The 23,542-nt window shown below is 37.6% G+C and overlaps 1 protein-coding gene and 1 long non-coding RNA gene across 6 annotated transcripts in view; one reads left to right on the forward strand and one right to left on the reverse strand.

Moving 5' to 3' along the window:
• The window catches only part of LOC127446742 (unconventional myosin-Ib-like), a 160,940-nt gene that overhangs the window by 26,141 nt on the left and 111,257 nt on the right, over positions 1 to 23,542 (reverse strand). For all 5 annotated transcript variants that reach the window (XM_051707909.1, XM_051707908.1, XM_051707907.1 and 2 more), the window contains exons 10-18: positions 20,854 to 21,001; positions 13,079 to 13,197; positions 9,628 to 9,714; positions 8,658 to 8,723; positions 5,731 to 5,835; positions 2,265 to 2,327; positions 1,846 to 2,046; positions 1,205 to 1,431; positions 54 to 254 (exon numbers count right to left, since the gene is read on the reverse strand). In XM_051707909.1, coding sequence (XP_051563869.1) covers positions 54 to 254; positions 1,205 to 1,431; positions 1,846 to 2,046; positions 2,265 to 2,327; positions 5,731 to 5,835; positions 8,658 to 8,723; positions 9,628 to 9,714; positions 13,079 to 13,197; positions 20,854 to 21,001 — 1,217 coding nt within the window. The remainder of the gene's footprint in view (positions 1 to 53; positions 255 to 1,204; positions 1,432 to 1,845; positions 2,047 to 2,264; positions 2,328 to 5,730; positions 5,836 to 8,657; positions 8,724 to 9,627; positions 9,715 to 13,078; positions 13,198 to 20,853; positions 21,002 to 23,542) is intronic.
• LOC127446751 (uncharacterized) overlaps positions 19,143 to 23,542 on the forward strand; it is a 12,823-nt gene continuing 8,423 nt past the window's right edge. The window contains exon 1 of the long non-coding RNA XR_007898244.1: positions 19,143 to 19,195. This is a non-coding gene — a long non-coding RNA (uncharacterized LOC127446751). The remainder of the gene's footprint in view (positions 19,196 to 23,542) is intronic.

Genomic DNA, 23,542 nt, shown 5'->3' on the forward strand with positions numbered 1-23,542 from the left:
TTTCACAAAGACAGTTTTAATAGCTGGTTATCGGTTGTCATGGGTGGTCTCACCTGGCTGGACCCCTCCAGTGTGGCCAGGTCTGCTTGCAGAGCATCTTATAACGCTCCAGGCAGGGCTCGTATGGCTGACGGAAAGCGTAACCAGCTCTTCTCACGCGTACATTCTCCATCAGACCCAAGTAGCGCACCTGGTGACAGACTAGTGACTCTGTGAAAATGTGAGGTGCCTTCTTGTCATTGGGTTTGATACACCTGAAAAACACAACCAATAATTTACCAATAAATCAATATTTCAATATTGGACAAAACTGTTCACGGTGTTGTGTGAATCTCATGAAACCTGTTAAGAACATGTCCAGGTCATATTTCAACCCCAAAACAAAGAGAGAAATAAGAGATTATATTTTGCTTAAAGAAAAGGAAGCCTATTTTTAAGACCATTAGGATTTTTGCATTCTGGCATTGTTTTCATGACAATTAAGCACATTCCTTCTTTTTTTAAGTAAAAAACAAACAAACAAACAAACAAACAAAAAAAATCATTCTTATTACTTTAATGCAAAGCAATACTGATATATTACTGTATCATGGATTTGTTTTTGTACTGCATTTCATTTATGCTGATTTAAATAAAAACCATTGTATTGCACTGTATTAATCATTGCATTTATTCTAAAAGAATTACCATTGAGAATAATGTGAATTAAGAAAAAGCTCAAAAGTAAAATGTCTTGACACATTACAGTAATGAGTACTTTGGGGAAAAATGTTTATTTTGAAAATAATGTCACAAATGATAAATTATTTTTGTTTTTTCCATTTTCTTTACACATTTTTTATCTTTTGATTCTGGGATGAAATGAGACTTGTACATGTCTTCTTGAGGTTCACACTATTTAATACATTCATATGATTTTTTTAAATAATATTTTTTAATAATATATGTTATAATATTTATTTAAAAAAATTTGGTACCAAATTTAGGCAAGCAAATTTAGGAAAGTGAAAATATATTTTATCTTTCTAAATAAATTGGATTTTTAAAATATGAATAATTCTTAATATTATTAGGGTCACTTCCGCAAATATTTAATTAAAATGGTAAAAATCCAAATAAACATACATTCTAATAAGTAATATTATACCCTCTGAAAACTTTACGACATGACATCTTGTTGTTTCAGGACGTTTGTAATTGTCACCTGATATAATTGGGGTTTTTGGTCAGAAGGTTCTTCATGAGAGTTCCCACTGATGCTCTGAACTGGAATCCAGCAGTGGGTGGGCGTTTGAGGTTCACTTTAGTTGGGTTTCCCTCTGGGAAGAGAAGTTTTATAAGGCTGTGACTGGCTTTGTACATGGCCTGAGATAAATCTCTGTAGAGCAGGTCATTGTTTTTATCCACAAATCCCTCCACTCGATACAGCACCTGTGTATACAGAACATTACCATTTAATTACTTCCATTTTTACACACTGCTGAGATCTTTACAATGTGTTTTTGTAAACAAACAATATGGGTTTTGACTGATTTATGCCTTTTAAGATACAAATGGCAGATTTAGAGGGACTTGGAAAGAGTATGCCAAAGTAAATCTCTCCAGATTATCATAATTGCTTTCATTTTTGTACTGAAGGGTGTAGTTTATAGAAAATGCTCTACAAATCCTGTGTAAGACAGCAGTTCACTCTCATAAAAATGGGTCTCACTGCATGGGTTAATGAATCATTAACATGCCACTCATCCATAAACAAACTAAATTCAATGTGTCTGAAAAAATTTATTGTTTAGATGGGGTTGTGAGTTAAATAAAGTAAAGAAAAAAGGGTGATTATGGCCTCACCTTGCCGGCGTAGTGCTGTATACGGAAGCAGTTGTGTGGCAGGCTGTGGTCTGTGAGGAACTTGGAGTTTTTGCTCAGTCTGCTCTCAAAGTGCTGGTGCTCAGCACACACAGTGTTCAGCTTATCCAAGAACGTCTCATCTGTCACTGTGCCGGGCCTCAAACACTCCTCATCCAACATGGCCAAAATACCATTCTTATTCTGAAAGCAACAATGAGGGTTACTAGTCCATTTTAGCATGCTGGATTATATTTATACATCCATATTAAAGACCCCTTGAAATCCAAAGTGGACTTCTGTGGATTTTAGTCTATGTATATGTATGCGTACATCCTCTCAGATTGACATGCTTTTTGATACTGCCTGTGCAATAACAGGTCTGAAATACTTTAAAAAACTACTGTCAGAAAGAGACTCACATTTTCGATGAGATCGCATATGATAGCATTGTTGAAATACTCAATGTTGGTCCACTCAATACCCTGCAAATAAAAACAGAGGCAAATCTCAGATTTGCTTTCTTTCTCATCATCTAAGGATGGTTTTCCAAGTACACTGTTTTAAGACTAATCTTGTAAATTCCACATACAAAAATGAGTAGTTTAGGAGAGATACAGACAAGCTTTAACAAGCTTCAACAGGGATACAACAGGTCACCTATAAAACACCTAAATTGTCCAGGGTCAAGAATGTTGGATGGCCTTTTTGCTTGAATTCATTTCAGTCATGTAGTTCAAGCAGGTTTTCAAAGTGCCACCACAAATGTGAATGTGAAAATATTTGACAGTACAGATATAAAGCAAATCAAATATTCAGAGTTTCAGAGGGAGACGGCATCTATTTTGCCTTTTTTGAGCGCATTGTGCTCCTTTTGAGGTCCTAAAGACGAAAGGTCACATGAGAGGAGACAGTGCCTCCTTAACCCCATGATTGTCTTATCCCTGCTTATCATGTTCACAACTGGTCAAACTGGTAAAAATGGATGAAGTAATTACAGAGCTAATTTACTGCATATCACGTTACTACTTTGGTCACATCTGTCACATATCATTAAAAAAATAAGAGGAATAAAAAAAAAAAAAAAAAACATTGTTGTTTCTTGTTTTTTGCACTATTCTCTATACACTCTAGAGACTGATGCATGTGAAAATCCTAGGAGATCAGCGGTTACAGAAATACTCAAACCAGCCCATCTGGCACCAACAATCATGCCACGGTCCAAATCACTGAGATACATTTTTTTTTTACCATTTTGATGGTGGATGTGAACAATTACGGAAGCTCCTGACCCATATATGCGTGGTTTTATACATTACACTGCTGCCACATGATTGGCTGATTAGATAATCGCATGAATAAGTAGATGTACAGATGTACATAATAAAATGGCCGGTGAGTGTGTGTGTGTATATATATATATATATATATATATATATATATATATATATATATATATATATATATATATATATATATACATACACACACACACACACACACACGCACGCACGCACGCACGCACGCACGCACGCACGCACACACAGACACACACACACACACACACACACACACACACAGACACACAGACACACAGACACCGTACTGTGTAAAAGTTTTAGGCACTTGTGAAAAATTTTGGATAGTGAGGATGTCTTCAAAAATAATGCCATAATAGTTTTCATTTATCAATTAACATCATACAAAGTCCAGTAAATACATAAAAAAAGCTAAATCATTACCAACTTTGCCTTTAAAACAGCCCCAATTCTACTAGGTACACCTGGACACAGTTTTTCTTGGTTGTTGGCAGAAAGGATGTTCCAAACTTCTTGGAGAATTCACCACAATTCTTTTATATATTTAGGCTGTCTCAATTGCTTCTGTCTCTTCATGTAATCCCAGACTGACTCAATGTTCAGTGGGGGGCACTGTGGGGGCAATGCCATCTCTCGCAGAGCACACTGTTCTTCTGTTCTAATCTTTTCTATTTGCAAAAGTAATGTTTGGGAGTCAAAAATATATTTTTCCTATTGACACACTAAAGCTGAAGATATAAAAAACCATCTTAAGACAAATGTTTTTGTGAAACATCTTAAGTGCCTAAAACGTTTGCACAGTACTGTATGTATATATATATATATATACACATATACACACACACACACATACTCTATACACACACACACCCCTAATCAGTCAATCATAAGGCAGCAGTGCAATGCATAAAATCATGCAGATACAGGTCAGGAGCTTCAGTTAATGTTCACATCAACCATCAGAATGGGGAAAAAATGTGATCTCAGTGATTTCGACTGTGGCATGATTGTTGGTGCCAGACAGGCTGGTTTGAGTATTTCTGTAACTGCTGATCTCCTGGGATTTTCATGGACAACATCCTCTAGAGTTTACTCAGAATGGTGCCAAAAACAAAAAACGTCCATTGAGCGGCAGTTCTGCTGATGGAAATGCCTTGTTGATTAGAGAGGTCAATGGTGAATGGCCAGAGTAGTTCGAGCTGACAGAAAGGCTACAGTAACTCGGATAACTATTCTGTACAATTGTAGTGAGCAGAATAGCATCTCAGAATGCACAACACGTCGAACCTTGAGGTGGATGGGCTACAACAGCAGAAGACCATGTCAAGCACTTTATTAGGACCATAGTGTTCCTAATAAAGTGCTTAGTGAGAGTATATTTAGTAGTCCCAAGTGTAAATGGTAAGAGGGGACATTTCAGAAGTTCACCACAAGCCACTGCAATGGAGGTGGTTGGAAATGTCCATGGCTTGCACAACCAGACCAAGTGACTACTTTATGATATTTAGGGTCTCGAGTGCAGGCTTATATGGTCCATTAGAGAATGATGGAACCCATTGGGTTTAAACAAGAAATTAAATCGAGGCCACAATGGAGAAAAAAAAGGTGGAAAATATCTGTGGGCTAATTGGACTGTGTGAAAGCTTCTAGAACCAGGAGGTAAATGCAAGTGGGAGGAAGGCTGAGTAATTGAGGAATATGGAATGTGGATTGGGCAGACTTGTCCCTAGACCCCCAGATCCTTCCTCAGTGTCCAGAGCGGCAGTATTTTCCCATGCACTTCACTGGAGTGAAGCCAGAGAGTGGAATATCAGAGTGCAGAGGTCACGGCTGCATCAGGGCACATACTCGGAGCTCTGAAAGTAAACAGAGCCCGAACTCTTCAGGGACTATTGTGTTTACCCTGACTGGAGTGAGGAATCGCTTCCATCCCAAAATCACAAAGAAAGGAGAGGCATGATAGAAGGAAGCAAGCAGTAGATGAAGGCTCTGTTCGGAATGAAAACGTTTACTACGTACTGTATATAGCACATTATACAACAGATAGTCTTGGTCCTTCAATCTAATTGTACGAGAGGCAATCCAAGAGTGCCTTACATTCAGTATAACAGCACTGGAACGAGTCACTGTTTGTATGACTGCTTTTCTGTTTTCACGACTTTCCAAATAGTGGTGGAGATTATGATTCATCGTTTATTTTGATAGAGTTCACTCATTTGTCCATTTATGCATATTTACATCTTTAAGCCAGTAAGTGGCAACAAATTATCACATTTTATGTTATGAGTGAGTCATTGACTCAACTGATTCGTAAAAAATCACTGATTCAATGATTAATTTGTGAACAAATGCCACTAGTATGAGAGCAGTGCAGAGAACAGGTTATACTTGATGCTTGGCTTCTTTTGGAACAATTTGTCCTGGCAGAAATAGTAAATGTTAATAGTCACCTGACTACTATATACTTCAGACTAAAAGGTTAGTCTGCTATTCTGAATAACTGAAGTGATGCAGAGGTTAAGAGAAGACCATTTTCTATTGGTCTTCTTCATGGACAGGATGTACATACCTCACGGACATACTCCTCCTGCTCCTCACGGAGAGTAAGTTCGATGAAGATCTGCTGGAGCTTCTCATTACAGTAGTTAATGATAAACTGTTCAAAGCTGTTGTCCTGTATGAACAGAAGTGTAAATGTGAACCCACAACACAATGACAATGCTGCTAATTGAAATACACACTGCAAACTAAAACACAACACACTGCAAACCAGTTCACTAACACAGCAATAGTCACAACCAGTACTAAGTGCCTTCCTATACTGTAGGTATCTCTATAAGATGGATTTGATAATCTCCTTTGTACGCTTTTTAATTCTTAAAGGACAAACTTTTCAGTGACTTTCTCATGAGAAGGGGCAAAACAAACAAACACTGGTACACTACTACTACAGACATTTTTGTAATTCTAGTTGTTTTCCCTGATATATCACCATCTCAGCATCTCACTAGCCGGTTTGTCAGCCAATTTTCAGCCATAAGCTAACGACTCTCCAACAACATTTGATATAATCGCTCAGTCTGTGGGGTGGACTCTTGTGGTCTTGGCTAGTAAGATGGCTTACAAAAATTAGCATGTTAGCTAACACCACATAAAAAAAATAAAAATAACCCTGAACAAAGAGCGCCTCTGATGAATCCGGTTTTCTCGTGTCTTTATAGCCAAGTTTAAACAAAATCCAAGGTGTTTCATGGTACAATACACATCATAATCTTATCCCCATCTTTTAATGGAGGTGAAGTTTTTAACCTCTTCACCCACAGTGATTCGCTTATAAATATTTTTAGGTTATGAACAACATAACCATTTATCATGCTTAACCCCAATTACTGAACTTACTCATTTGGTGAATTGCTTAAAGCAACAGTAATGCTTTATTACATTATGCATGTTGGCTTATGATAATAGCTTAGGATTGGACTATTATTTAGTGTAAAGAATTAACAATCGTCCTCTTACTCTCCAAAGTCGTAGTTTTTTCTAGCGCATGTTAGTCTCTGCAGCTAAAGCCACTGCAATCATCTGTACCTCTGAGCTAATCCTGGCATCAGAAATAGCCCAAAATCACTTCCAATAGGTAGCATATGGCACACTGAAAAGGACTAGCTCATTGTTTAACTTGGCAATGACAGTTTTATCCTGGCAGCCTTACAGAGAGGGCGCACTGGCACATCAGCATGGAGCTGCAATGTTCAATGAGTAAAAAGAGTTGGAGGGGAAAATCTACTTATAACCCCAACAACTGCAGCGCGAAAAGCTCATAAGCAGTGCAGCTCTCTGAATGGGGTCAGCAATGCTTAAAGGAATATTTCACCCAAAAATTCAAATTCATTGTCGTTTTAAACCCGTTTTAAATGTTCTTTTTACTGTGGAACGCAACATTTTCAAGCAGCTCTTTTTCTTAAAACAGCTGTTCATAGTAACCACAGGCTGTCAATTTCCAAAAAGGACAGAAAACACCATAAAAGAGCCATAATAGACTTGTGCGGTATATTCAGTCTTCTGAAGCCAAATGTGTGAGGGACAAAAATTTAGTCCATTATTTATGGAAAATCATCTCTTTTGCTGTAAAATGCCATTTTGTATTTTTGAAAGCTTCCACGAAAGCCAAAGACATTTTGGCGTCAATGACACCAAACCTGGCACGGTGCGTCGTAGCATCATTTTTTTTAAACCTGAACGTGAATCTAATAGTGAATGAAATTTAAAAGCTTCGGCAGAGGAGAATATTAGTTAATAGCGGCTTAAATTTCAGTCTGTTCCTCATACAAAGCTTTTTAAAGACTTGGAATGTAGCGCATGAGTCAATACTTTATTGTGCTTTTATGCCGTTTTAGTCCTTTTCAGAGCTTGACCACTGTGGTCACTATGAACTGTTATTGTATGGAAAAGAGCTGCGTAAAGATTTTTCAAAAACTCTCCTTTTGTTTTTCACAGAAAAAATAACGTACAGGTTTGGAATGACATGAGGGTGAGCAAATGATGATGACTTTAGGTAGACTATTCCTTTCAGGTCTTCTAACTGATGCACTGTATGAATGGAACTAATGCTGTAACATCAATTGCATCAGTCATACTCATAGTCTTGCACTTGAGGGGACACTGTGCTTCAATGTTGAACAGTGGCTTATGCTGCTGAGATAAAAGAGCAGAATTAAGACTAGGATTAAAGGCTAAAATCGCAACATGCACACTGCCACAGGATTTCCGCAGTAGGTTTACTTACTCCATTCTGTCGCCATGGCCACAACAACATAAACAACATTCAGGAGAGAGTGATACCATCAGACAGCAGAACACATGCAATGGACAAATGATAACAAATGTCAAAAAAGGGGAACTGGCAGGCCCATATGGACTTTTGTTGCCTTTTCTGTGCTCATTCTGGGGGAAAATCTGTGGAATTAATTTAAATATGGCAGAATGTGTTCAATATTCTTATTGGTACCTTAAAAACAATCAAATTAGCCAAAAATTTTAATAAATGCAAGAGGTGGAGTACGTTGTACACAAGTTTCCACTGAGGTTCTGCAGATGAAAATTCCGTGTGGACCTGAGAATCACACTGTTTTGGATTTTTTTTTTAAACACTTGTGACATTAAATCAAAATGAGTATAGTGACAACAAATTCATTATAGCCATATAATTAGTGTAAACAATAATATTAGGACAACACATGGACAGATGTGTTGTTTTTAATCATTTATTAAACTGTAGTCTCTCAAATTCTTAATAGACAATGTCAGACAAATTGAAGACCAACATATATTTCAAATATAGAAACAACCAGAGAGACATCATTAGGCCTGTTACAGTGACTTTCAGAAGACATGTGATTCCCATGTGACTGTTTAGATATCTGACAGCGCTTCACGTAAGGGGCAGAATGCTGCAACAGTTTAAGAGACAGCATTTCTAAAGACCAAATCTCTCACCTCAAAGATTTCAAAACCGTAAATATCCAGGACTCCCATGACTTTCTTCCGGGATTTGGTTTGAGCCTGATCAGAACAAAAGAAAGTAAATTAGTGCACATAATTTTTTAGGCTAAATATGCAAGAACACATACGAGAATGCTTGGCCAATGCACTGCAAGCTTGGGGGACTGTTGTACATACTGAATATGAATTCTTGCGTAACTGTGGCAGTAACAAACGTCAGTACTCAAGGGGGCAATAGAGTTGCCTTCAAATGTCTGTGCCATTAAAGGTGCACTAGGTAATTTTTTCCTCATTACTCCTAAACAAATTAATTTTAATTTCGAAACTTATGTATAAAATCATGAGCACTCACATGAGATGAAGACTCCAGTCATATCAGTAACCTTATAAAATCTGTTTTACTCAAGGAGAGGGTCCACACATGGGGGCTGCCATGTTAGAGTCACATGACCAGCCACATACTAGTCGCTTAATATCATTAACCGTTCTGTTATTTGACACACTCATTGATTAAAGTAATCATGAATGACGTGAATCCTACATTTCTACAATGGCATTGGTAACTGAAAACTATTGCGTTTGAATGATGCTGCATCCACACCATTAGGTGTCCCTAAGTCCAAGATCACAAATTAAAAAATTTACTGAGTGCACCTTTAAATCAAATATGTTATTACTCAAGTAGCTAAATATAAACATGCCCAAGATTGTATTCAGACTGTTGTGCCACCATGACAGTAATTGGCCTAAAAGAGAAAGCCGACCACAGAAGATAACAGTATGTGGAAATGCGAGATATGCCCCTTGCAGCTATGCTGAGAGTGCAACATGTATTTGTATTACATTATGACAATGCGTGGCATCAAGCTTGCGTAGATCGAAGCATCTACATTCTTGCTTGGCAAACTGTTCAGGCCTTAAAGTGCAGAGCAGAGATTCAATGTGAAAATCTAGAGCGAAACACCTTAATGCTTTCATTGATTCGGTTCACCAGCCAACTGAACAGGCGACTGTAGAGGTTTTTGGCAAGGGCATCACGGGCATAATAGGCCTGAAAGAAACAAATACAGTATCCAATTACAAACAATGTTAAGTCCATCTGAATAACACAATAACTGGGTAATTGACACATAACATGTCCATGGAGATATATATATATATATATTTATATATATATTTTAATCAACATCAACATTTTAGGTTAAAATTTATGAGAATGTATAAGGGAAAGTGTACATCTTAGTTCCTGTAACTGGTTACCATTTCTTTTAACATATCAAATTAAAATTAAATCAGATTTTGATGCTTTTAGTCAATGTCAATAAGCCTTTTATTTGCTAATGTACTCTTAAAAGCAGACAAAAACTCTGCAGATATACATATTAAAAATGTACAGTTTCTTCTGGGAAAATAAATATTGATCACTTATTTTGCACTGTACAGGTTTTTGTCCAATCAAATGCTTTCTAGAATGAGAAGTTCCCTCCTCTTAACACCGCCTGCAACTAACTAGCAGTACAAACAATGGTTCATGGCGGTGATGCAACTAAAGCCAATCGGCTATTTAACCAAAAAAAAAAAAAAAAGGGCCAAGCACTTCGATATTTAGGATATATGTCAACAAGGAAAAAAAAATGCGCTCTTCAAGCGATTTCATTTGGTCAATGTTTTTCACCGTGTAGTCTATCAATTAATATGAGGTTATAAAAGCTGCATGCATAATAATTCCAACGGAATTAGCAAAATGCTGTTTAAAGTAGCTTTTATATAGAGTATAACATGTCACACCACAGTACTGTCAACAGTATTTCAACTACCCATCTTTAAAGCATAAAGATACTGATTCATGTCTAGCTTCAAATATTATTTTAAAGTGTTGCATCCCTCTTGCAATGACAGAGTGGAAACAAAAAATAGTTTTCCGGCTCATCTTGTGGCCTGGATCCAAGTGCACAGAGGTCTAAAGTTTATCAATTTATCTTGGCAGAAGAATGTATTTTGAGTTAGTGGCTGAACTCTTAACAACATGATTGAAAGCCAAGGCTACATCACATGATGCCATCTGTAATCAAGCCTTTGGGTTTAAAAGTCATTCTAGCAGCCTTTAATGAGGATTGGCCAGGAACATCTATTTGCCTATTTCTCTTTCATGAATGTCTTTGTTGTATCTGGCCAGATGCTTGTGACGATGGCTTTCTGGAGTGGCTTCACATGATTGCCACTGAACATGTTTCTAAACAGCACATTTCCACAGTAGAGCAGGGTAAAATAGCTAAAGCCTTTTAATATTTATGTACGAAATTACATATATTTTTAGTTTTGATCCTTGAGTCTGATTAGACAAACTGCATTTAAAGAGTGCTGATATACACTCCAATAGCACTTCGATGCTTCACTATTTGCATCACTCCAGTTCTCAGAGTTTGTAGCTTTCCAAATAGAGGTGAGGATTTTGATTTATCGTTCATTTTGATTTCATTCACTGACCATTTCTGAAAATTGCATATTTATTCCAGTAGGTTGCAACAAATGAGCGTCTTATATGTTATGAGTGAGTCAATAATTTATATTCATTTTCAATCATTGGCTCAATTGTTTCACTAAAAAAACAAAGTAATTTACCACAGAAACAATAGAAGTAAACAAAACACTTATTTGGTCAAAAATACTGATTCGTTTCCAAACAAAACACCACTAGTTTGCAACTACAATAAATAATAATACAAAAATAAAAAAGTCTTGGCAAGTACTTTTCTGATGCAATTAAAACTTGAATAAGAACTTGGACTGCTAAATGAATAAATATAAATATAAAATAAAAAGCAAGTTGTGCTTGAGAATTTGGCTTCTTTAGAACTTTTTTGCTTGCAGAGAAGAAATGCACAAACTAACTGGCCAATTTTTGTCTGAAATGTAAGTTATTTAATATAATTTACTTGTTTGCTGAACTGTTCAATAAAAGCAATATTACACTCGCAATCGTGCTATATTAAATATATTTAATTTAACATTTAATTAATTTTGCTATTTTAGACTATAATAAAATTTAAGAACAAAGTATCATTTAAATTCATTAAAACCAAAATCAAGGCATGAGTGATGATGAAATAATCAAATCAGAGTTTTGAATCGATTTATTAAAATAGTTTGAACTGATTGATAGCAATCAATCGATGTAAAAAAACTTTAACTCTGTTGCTGCAACTAAAGTTTAAATCAGAGACACTATTAAACTCTGCGGACACGCCGGCGGGTCCAATAGGGGTGCTATGTCGCGAAAAAAAGTTTACGCTTAAAATGTCTTTGAATACATAAGGCATATGTGGTATTGTTTGAGAACTTAGAATCTGAACTTTTCATAGATAACCATCACGTCTGCATTTATGTTACATAAAATAACAAAATAAGGCCTGAAAACACTTGTCGCAAATCAATGCCACCAAGAGGTAATGTGGTAGGAATATTAATATGAATATAATGTCTTTCAAATAGAATTTTATTTTATTTTTTTTTATTTATTTTTACTTGACTGTGAGCTTACTTGTGTGAATAATCCAATGTTATACCTTAGATGTCCAGACAAAATATGCGGTCCAGCAGGAAAAGTATGCTAAACAAATCATCGGAAATATATGTTATTGACTATTGATGATAAAACGTTATAAATCATCGGGATCTCAGCTTTCTAATGACACCTAGATTGAGCATCTAGTCCACTCAGAGGCCAAGATATTTGTTGAAACAATGGGACTGGTGCGTGAACTGAAAATTAGACTGAATGTCAATGGACTAACGCACAATGCGTTAGAGTGCCATCTACATTTCAGATTGGCATTTTGTGATGAAAGGTGATAGAGGGGGAAAAAAAAATTCTAGTACTTGCTTCCATCTAGTGGAATAAAATACAACTATTTGGAGGGAGATGAAGTGAACAAAACCAGAATTACATGCTTACAAAGTTAGGATAAAAAAAAAAAAAAGTTCTTTTAAATTCTATTCATCATAAGATTGCAAACATACACAATATTATTTATGAATAATTTAAGTCTTTTTTATTTGGGGGATAAGACCAGTTTTTGGCAATTATTTCATAGTATGTGTAAATGAGCTTTTAAATTTGAGTGAAAAATTGCACACGGCAGCTAAAAAAATGAGTTGAAGAGGTTAATGCTCTTATACTTGAGTCGCAAGACAAGGATCATGAAACTAGTCTAATGAAACACTCTTTAAGAAATGTACATTATATTACATTATAATTACAGTGATATTCACAATGTAGATTAATTTTACATCTGCACAAAAAATCATTATGAATAGGCTATACTGTGAATAAAGCCCTACACAAAACAGTGGGATTTTTGAACCTTTTGTCTCTTTTGTGACATTTGGAAGTGCAAGGGGCTGCATGTGCTGACCTGAGCCACGTTGAGTGTGGTAGAAACCTTCTCCATCTTGGCCTCCACCGTACGAAAGCTGAACGCTCTCTCCAGCACTGACTGCTCAATGCCCAGCAGCTCACACATCTCCTTCAGGTCTGACACAGAAAACAAAACACAAACCCAGGCAGATCAGATTAAAGATTTATTCATGGATAGACTAGACAGACAATGTGTTATGTAACAAACAAATTTCCCAATAGCCAAAGATAAACAAAGTCTCCAAAGCTTAGAACAAGATAAAGCAAAAATAACCGGGTGTTGTGGCTGGTTGCAAGGGCGTGGCTAGGAAGTTGCTATGGTGTTCTTGAATGGTTGCTTGTTGGCCTGGGTCAAAAGAGTCCACCCCAATGTCTGTATCTTATTCTGGTACTGAGATCCCTCAGGGGCCCTACATGGGGTCTAATTTTTTTTTAAATCCCTAAGTCAGAGCAATAATAATACTGGTGCCATGCTAAAGCAATTGAACAATTTTGTTTACTTTTGTACAATGAACAATTTTGGTTCTGTGTTGTGTCGCCACTTCATGTCAAATGTAAAATCTGGGTCCTGAAGCAAAACCAGCTCTGGTTAGACTCTGATACCTGTTAAGCCCCCTTTGAGCAGGTTAAGCTAAAGAGCATTTTGAAAGTGCTTCTCTCTAGGGTTTTTAAGAGGATCTGAACACCAGGTATACGACCCCTTCATCCAAAACACCAGCTCAATCTGTCTCACTGAGACCCATAGCAGTCAGGTTGGGCAGAGGAAAGCACATTACTGCTAATGGGTTTAAGCACAGCAGACAAACCAGACACTGGAATATATAAGTGGAAGTGTTGACACAGACTGTGGCGTTTAGTCTGGACTGGTCACTACACTCACCATAGGAAACTACTAGAACAACAGCTGTGATGAACTGCAAGTTCTTCTCACATGACATAATACTCTCGTATGCAGGGCAAAACAAATAAGACGAACTAATATCTATAAACTTGTTTGTATTCAACAAAACTGTAAGTCAAAATTTATATAAAGTTGAAGTCTACATACACTTAGGTTGAAGTCATTAAAACTCATTTTTTAATCACTCCACAGATTTCTTATTAGCAAACTATAGTTTTGGCAAGTCGTTTAGGACATCTACTTTGTGCATGACACAAGTAATTTTTCCAACAATTGTTTACAGACAGATTGTTTCACTTTTAATTGACTATATATCACAATTCCAGTGGGTCAGAAGTTACACACATCAAGTTAACTGTGCTTTTAAGCAGCTTGGAAAATTCCAGAAAATGATGTCAAGCCTTTAGACAATTAGCTTCTGATAGGCTAATTGGAGTCAATTTGAGGTGTACCTGTGGATGTATTTTAATGCCTACGTTCAAATTCAGTGCCTCTTTGCTTGACATCATGGGAAAATCAAAATAAATCAGCCAAGACCTAAGAAAAAAAACTGTGGACCTCCACAAGTCTGGGTTATCCTTGGGAGCAATTTCCAAACGATCTTACTTTTTGGAGAAATGTCCTCTGGTCAAATTGAAATGTTTGGCCATAAAATCGTTATGTTTGGAGGAAAAAGCAGAAGAACACCATCCCAACCGTGAAGCATGGGGGTGGCAGCATCATGTTGTGGGGGTTCTTTGCTGCAAGAGGGACTGGTGCACTTCACAAAATAGATGGCATCATGAGGAAGGAACATTATGTGGATATACTGAAGCAACATCTCAAGACATCAGCCAGGAAGTTAACGTGTTGATGCTCACTGACCCCACCCATGGGTTTGACTTTACTTTGCTTAAATTAGTTCACATTTACCATATAGTGTGCTGTTCAAAATTGTTCATAATGCTAAACAAATTATACATCTTTATGTCAACATTATTAACTCTTTTTTGACTAGACTATATAGTATATGTGAACTAATTTAAGCAAAGTGACATCATGGCATGCACATCAACAGGTTAAAGTTTGGTCGCAAATGGGTCTTCCAAATGGACAAAGCATACCTCCAAAAATGTGGCAATATGGCTTAAGGACAACAAAGTCAAGGTATTGGAGTGGCAATCACAAAGTCCTTACCTCAGTCCATTAGAAAATTTGTGGGCAGAACTGAAAAAGTGTGTGCGAGCAAGGAGGCCTACAAACCTGACTCAGTTACACCAGTTCTGTCTGGAGGAATGGGCCAAAATTCCAGCAACTTATTGTGAGAAGCTTGTGGAAGGCCACCCAAAACATTTGACCCAAGTTAAACAATTTAAAGGCAATGCTACCAAATACTAACAAAGTGTATGTAAAGTTCTGACACACTGGGAATGTGATGAAAGAAATAAAAGCTGAAATAAATCATTCTCTATACTATTATTCTGACATTTCACATTCTTAAAATAAAGTAGTGATCCTAACTGACCTAAGACAGGGAATGTTTTCTACGATTAAATGTCAGGAACTGTGAAAAACTGAGTTAAAATGTATTTGGCTAAGGTGTATGTAAACCTCTGACTTGAACTGTATGAATGTACACTGATGAGTCAAAACATTATGACCACCTGCCTAATATGCTGTTGGTCCTCCGCATGCCGCCAAAACAGTGCCGATCCGCCGAGACTCTACAAGACCCCTGAAGGTGTCCTGTGGTATCTGGCACCAATTCATTAGTAGCAGATCCTTCAAATCCAATGTTGGGCCGTCGTTGAGCATCTGTCGGCCTAGTTTTTGTGGTGTGTTCCGTACCGTTGGCACTAGTCGGACCCCCGTCAGTGGCTTTTTGGCCGATTGAGCATGTTGAATCTCTGGCGGAACTCGTCGGTGAGACAGTTCAGTCTGACAGGCTGCTCAGCTTAGCGAACCAGTGCACGAGAAGAAAAATGGAAGTGATGAAAACAAAATAAACAACAAAGTGAAGAGGGCACACACACAGAATGCTCTTCTCATTTTTCATCTTCATCTCATCTGAGCATTCGTCTGTAGTTAGCGAGATTGGTATGAAAATGGTAAGAAAGCGCTACTTTGTTTACGGTTTGTATATCCACAGTCCTAGTTCTTCCGGTTTCCCCTTTTTAATGATGAATACGACTACTGCCACCTGCTGGAATGGAGAGTTATTTCTTCTCACGCAGGCGCAGAACGTACGTGCTAGTTGGCCGTTGGGTGTAGTCTTTGCGGTGTGTTCAAGAGCAATTTTTTGGACCAGACGCAGGTGACGTGAGGCGACACCACAGTCGGATTTTGTTGCCGCTAGTTCTTTGATGTCGGTTTGGTGTGTCTGGGCCTTAAGTTGCGAGGTGGAGCCACCGTGGATCGGACTTGTTGGTCTAGCACTTCCCACAGATGCTCAATTGGATTGAGATTTGGAGGCCAGGGCAACATCTTGAACTCTTCATCATGTTCCTCAAACCATTCCCGAACAATGTGTGCAGTGTGGCAGGGCACATTATTCTGCTGAAAGAGGCCACTGCCATCAGGGAATGCCATGAAGGGGTGTACCTGGTCTGTAATGATGTTCAGGTAGGTGGCACGTGTCAAATTGACATCCACATGAATGGCTGGACCCAGGGTTTCCTAGCAGAACATTGCCCAGAATATCACACTCCCTCCACCGGCTTGTCATCTTCCCACAGTGCATCCTGTTGTCATCACTTCCCCAGGTAAACGGCACAAACGTACACAGCCGTCCACGTGATGTAAAAGAAAACGGGACTCATCGGACCAGGCAACCTTCTTCCACTGCTCAAAGGTCCAGTTCCGACGCTCATGTACCCACTGTAGACCTTTTCGACGGTGACAGGGGTCATCATGGGCACTCTGACCGGTCTGCGGCTATGCAGCCTCATACGCAGCAGGGTGCAATGCACTGTGTGTTGTGACACATTCCTCCTGTAACCATCATTACAATTTTCTGTGACCTGTGCCACAATAGACATTCTGTCGGTTCAGACTTGACGGGATAGCCTTTGTTCCCCTTGCGCATTGATGAGCCTTGGGGCGCCCAACACCCTGTTTGTCCCTCCTTCCTCAGACCACTATCAGTAGGTACTCACCGCTGCTGACCGGGAGCACCCCACAAGCCTTGCCATTTCAGAGTTGCTCTGATTGTCGTCTGGCCATAACAATTTGGCTCAGGTCTGTATTTCTGCCCATTTCTCCTGCATTCAACATGTTGAAAACGAGAACTGATTGTTTGCTTACCATCTAATCTACCCAGACTTTGACATGTGGCCTTGTTAGAAGATGATCAATGTTATTTGTTTCACCTGTGAGTGGTCATAATATTTTGGCTCATCAGTGCATAAGGAAAAGTGTTTAACACTTGTGCGTCAATTTAAGAAAGTCACTCAGAGGTCCTTAGAGGACAAAAATGTCTGCGTCAAAAAACTGCCATAATAATATTATATATTAACATTATTTTCCACTTTCAATTTGTTAATTTTTTTGAACCAACATCAGTCCTGATCATAACTACAAAATATTCATTCTTTTTCAGGATTTTAACCCTTTAAATGCCAGTTTGTTTATATAATGCTACTGTTTTTTTATGAAAAACATATATATATATATATATATATATATATATATATATATATATATATTTTTTTTTTTTTTTTTTTCATATACTAAGTACTAAGGGTAAAAAATGTTTTGGGATATGTCAATGATTAGCAACAACATTGATTTTGATACATTATTATTTTTTGTGCAGTGTCAGATTTAAAAAAACAAACACAGTACCTTAGAGCACAAAAATGTCCGTGTCAAAAACTGCCATAAAAACATTATATATTAATATTATTTTCCACTTTCTCTGACTAAGATTATTTTAACCAACATCAGTCCTGATTATAACTGCCAAATATTAATTCATTTTCAGGATTATAACCCTTTAAATGCCAGTTTGTTTACATAATGCTACTGTTGTTTTTACACACACACACACACACACACACACTTTTCAAAACACACATATAAAACACTCTGACATCCTACTAACACACCCACACAATTTTAGCTGCATAATTTATTCAATTGGCCTGCAGTGCTCTATAATATAGCACACAGTAAACAGGAAAAAAGCATGTATTTGCTCCATAGGCTAAACATGATAAAAATGGTGCCATCTGGTGGAAAATATTAAAAATTAAAAGTTTGAAGCCAGGGCTCCAGAATAAAAGCATAATATCATCGAATTAATGGCACTGGGATCTGATATTGCAGTATTAATGGGTTTCAATGGGGAAAGTTTTGTCCTTAAGGTCCTGAGTGTAACTATTTTGTGTACACAGTGTATTATAGATGTATTACAGGAACTGAGGTTGAAATATCAAAATTCCCCCAAAAATACACTCCTTTGGCAAAATGTATGCCATTAGCATTAACACAGCCAAAATGATCGAAAAGAACAAAAATGAAAAAGACAAATGTCCTGAAGGTCACAAAAGGGTTAAGGTCACCATTTCTTTTAAGTTTTCACCATAAAGAAATATTTTTTAGTGTTTTAAGCGAGACCAGCCAAAGGTCTGGAGCATAATGGGGCTTATTCTGACAAAGAACTGTCCACCTAGACATGAAGAGGCACTTAAGCGATCAGTCATAGTTTGTTTTTTTACGTACCAGTGGGGTTTAGGGGCACGGTTTTCTGAGATATATTATACTATAATAATAGACCTGCATTGAAACAATTAATTTAAATAATTGCGCATCAACCTCCATGAAAGATTGCACAGAGACTATAGTACAGTACAGAAAATAAGTGCAGACTATTTCACAGTACTGTATATGTACTGTAGCTATTTATTTTGAGAAAGCATTTTCCACTTTTGTGTGCAATATGCATCAGACAGTTAATGAATGACTTCATGCCTTGTGTTTATTTTAAAAAAATCCTGCTGTCAAATGCATTTTTAACCTCGTGCGACCCCGTGTCTACATTTGTGGACGTTGTATTCTGACTTCACTATACGCCATGCATAATTTAAATGAATAAAAACCGACTGAATACGGTTTCATGAGACTCTAGACTGTCATTTAAAGGGTTAACTTCTGCCGCACCGGGTCACATGACACAACATGCAGTCGATTTCCTTTAAGTATTCCTACCGACGCAGCGCCAACAAATTGCCTCTGGTAAGAAATCTCTAAGTTTTTTTCATTGAAATCTGTTTGGTTGTAAAGAGGAGAGACTTGAGTTTCGTTTCATATGCCGCATTAAAAATTCTGTTCATTTTGTGTACGTCAGCTTCCTGATAAACATGAGTCCACATATGTGGAAACTGGCACTGCATTTCCTCATAAGTAGAAAAAACCTCTTAGTCATTTTGAATAACTTTCAACTCTAACAAATCTTTGGGTCATTTTGCTTCATTTTAATATACATTTTGTTATATTTTATTTTGCTATCACTATGCAATACAATTCTATTCATTAATATTAGTTAATGCATTCCTATATATTTACTATGCATTTTCACATTGAGAATAAATGGGTTCATCTAAAAGCTGAAGAACGTTCCTTTATATGGAGTTAGGATGGAAATAAGGTGCATTTCAGACTGATGTGAGACTAGTGAAGACAGACAGCACACTGGAGGTTAAGTCATTCACTAAATAGGGAGCATCCTATAGCTTTCTACGCAGCTAAGTGCATTCAATCCTAAAATCCGACCAAACGTTTGGTTTCAGACAGCAGACGATGTTTGGACCACTTAACATGTTTGGCAGACATGGGACAATGGTAATCAGAACATAGATTCAGAATTTTATAATGCAACATTTTATTTCAACATGGTTGGCAGTGATTGGATGATGCTGGACATTACTTTGAATAAGAATTAATTATTCAGCTTTACAGAAAATCTGCTGTAATGTCTGTAATGTCTCAAAAACATGAATAACCAACACTCCTAGAAACAAACAATTTGATGAAAAAAATCTAACTTTCTATAGCTTGGTGCTATTTAAAAAATGTTTAAGGTGCTACTAGTTACAAATCAAAAATGGAAACAGAAAATGCACACAGCAGTCACGCGGGTGTCTCGGGAGGTTAAAAGTACAAATATTCCATGTCTAAATTAATATGAGGTCATAAGAGCAGCAGACATAACATTTAGTTTTAGATTAATTATAGCCTGTCACACCGCATGGCACTACAGAAATAGCTTGAAATTCATGTCAAATACTTATTAGCCAAGCAGGCTCCACGTTACAAAAACATACATCCGTTTTATCATGCTTACTGTAAGATTTATTTATATCATGCCAATAGGTTGCAAGGGTTTTTAGGGTAATTATCCACGTGATGTTCAATAACTGCATACAACGAGCTGCAAGCAGTTATAGTGTTTAATCAATAACCATTGACATATCAATAGATGGCAGCAATGCTCAACCTGGTGAACATACACAGGCACTGTTACATACTAGACCAAAGTACATGCTACTTCACAATAGTATTTGATTTTCCATGCTAGCACGTTATATTTATCATTGTTATTTAACATTTAACACTGATGTTTGCTTTTGAGGAAAGCGACTACCTTTTACAAATCCGAGGTTTGTTGTAATGTAATGTTAGCCTACGCTTGTACAATAGACCTTAGGGTAGACTAGACCACATCCTTAATTTGATGCGAATGAAAACAAGGTTGTGCGAGACAGATGGTTCACAGGATGTAGATTAGTTTGGGAGTGAATTGTTCCCATTGAATTAAATATAGTGTCTACCTTGACTAAGTTCCATATCTAAACAGATCTTTTAAAAAAGGCCTTTGATAGGCAATTGCTCACCGTTCTTGTCTTTGACTCTACTCTCATCGAAGCCGTTGACGCGAGACTCGGGTTTGAACTCAATATTTCCCAGCTTGAGGACAGCAGCCACCAGTTCCAGCACTGACTGAACTTCATCCTCCATGAAGCCCACGATCTGCATTGCATTCTGGAACAGAGGAGAACATGTCTTCAATCAGTAGTGGTCTGGTGATGGACATTTAACATGGCAGTACATAGAGGCTTCTGTTAATTGATTGACTGGCCTGTAACCACACCACTAGTGGGAAGACATTTTTACATTTTACATTTTTATGCATTTGGCAGACGCTTTTATCCAAAGCGACTTACAATGCACTTATTACAGGGACAATCCCCCCAGAGCATCCTGGAGTTAAGTGCCTCGCTCAAGGACACAATGGTGGTGGTGGCTGTAGGGATCGAACCGGCAGCCTTCTGATTACCAGTTATGTGCGTTAGTCCACTACGCCACCACCACTCCATGAAGAAGCTAGAGTGACCTCATGACAGACATTTCCATCACAATATACAAACATGGAGCATTGGAGGTGCTCTTAATAATCAATTGTATTAACACTTGACAAGGAAAATCCGTGAAAGAAATACAATCATATTTAGGACAACTTTATGACAGTATTGCATGATGGTAAATTTTTTATTTTTAGCATCAGCATACCATGATCTCTCATGTTATTTGTGCTACAAGATCATGAGCTAATGTTTGTTCTGGTAAAGCCATAAATGACGTTTTAAATGTAATGGAAGCATTGATGATGAATGTGTGAGCGGTTCATTGACAAAGTCAATGGTCTAAAGGCCAGAGATAACAGGGAGGGAGCTGTAAAGGGTTTAAATGTGACGCAGCTCAAATCCAATGACAAAAATAAAAAAATTCTCAATACATTGTAACGCAAATTTAACCTCAGAATGGAGAAGCTATTCAAAAATGATTAGATTCAATATTCCCCATTTTCATTTTGAAATGACAGGCATGTCGTATCTCTACAAATTAACATTTTCTCCTAAGTTTTACACTGTATACAGATTAGCACTAATAGAAACCATCCTCCCTTGTGGAAGTGTTTACTGTCTCCTACACAAAGAGCCTTATTTGTGCTTAACCTTATAAACTACAATGTTACATGTTTGTAATTAACTGAATGTGACTCCCCAGGCAAGGGGTTAAAAGACAAAGCCTGAGGCCGGTGCTTGCGGAGTTGCAGTGTTCTGATGTTAGCATGGTGCTAGGCTTAGTGCTATTTTTCACCACGACTGCACTGTTTTGTCTGATATGGTGCTGATTTCTGACCAGCTTAATGTGGGTTGCATTGTTTGCTGGGAGACAGACATTCTGCTCTCATCTCCAGAACACATCATGCAGGGAACGTGTCCAAAGAACGGTCTACAATATAGATGGCCCGGGGCAAGAGAGACAGAGTAGTTTGAGTGCGTTGATGGAACTGTCACTTGCCTAATCAGGCCAGTGCTGCATTTATGTGGCCAATTCAGTTTGTGTGTGCATAGAGCTGCTGTTGAGCAACCAGACAACAACAGAGCGAGCAGAGGCGCAAAAGAGAAAGGTGGTTTTCACCTAGGACGCATTATTAAAGTTACCAGTTTACATCCATAATCGAGTGTAAAAGGATGTACAAGAAAAAAAGATGTAGGGCGGGACTTTTATCCACTGGAAATTGTTTGGATCATGTAAAGAAGGGGTTACATGCCATAATGGAGTCAGGTGGTAGGAGGGGGGGAGTTGAGAAGTAAGAGAGATTTGTGACATCAGCAAAGGTGTTTCAGAGGTGGAGCAAGTTATAACATTTTTATAAAAGATTCAGAAGATAAACATTTCTTTAATTTTGTCAAAATATTCAAGTGTGTGATACATTGTTTCCTGTGATTGTTATTCCTGTGTAAATACATTTATGCCTCATCTTTCTCCACATTAAATGTCAGTTTAAACGTACGTTTGTGGCACATTTATTTATTAGGGATGGGAAATTTTGTGTTCATTTCTGCTATTAATAGTTGAATATTTAATGCATTTAATGCAATTGATGCTGTAACCATTTTTTATTTCACATCCTGAAACTTCACTAATGTTTATCCCCACTCCCTGTGGCTAAAACTGGCATATATAAATTTCCAGCAGGTACACACTAGACTCGACTACACATCCTAGCACAGAAACTGATTGTGTGGAGCAGTGCACGCTTATTCATTATGCGCGACACATGTCCCGGGCATAATAAACACGGGAGCGGATTTACTGTTCGGTGAATGGAGACTTCACCAGCATGCGGTGAGCCAGGTGTGGGAGAGATACAAGCAAGCTGCCGTAACTCTTTGCATCACCCGTAAACGCTCACTCACTGTCATCTGAACCAGTGTTAAAAGCGAAACCGCACGAGAGAGACCCAGCGTGTGTGCGATTGTGGCTGAACGGCAGATTTCAGCATTCTTCAGCAAATTAAACTTCAGCATTCTATTTGTTTTATATCTGTATGTATAGTGTCTAATAAAGATTTGGCAATGTACACATAAGTTTCTCTTGCCAATAAAGCTTTAATTTGACCATTCGATCCTATTATTAAACAAGTCCACTGTAAAAAGGCAGAAGATTTTGTCCAACTTTTAATTACAGCATGTCCACTGATTTAATGGCATGTAAACACTCACTGAGCACTTT

Source organism: Myxocyprinus asiaticus, chromosome 10 (assembly GCF_019703515.2).
Source record: "Myxocyprinus asiaticus isolate MX2 ecotype Aquarium Trade chromosome 10, UBuf_Myxa_2, whole genome shotgun sequence".
Taxonomy (NCBI): domain Eukaryota; kingdom Metazoa; phylum Chordata; class Actinopteri; order Cypriniformes; family Catostomidae; genus Myxocyprinus; species Myxocyprinus asiaticus.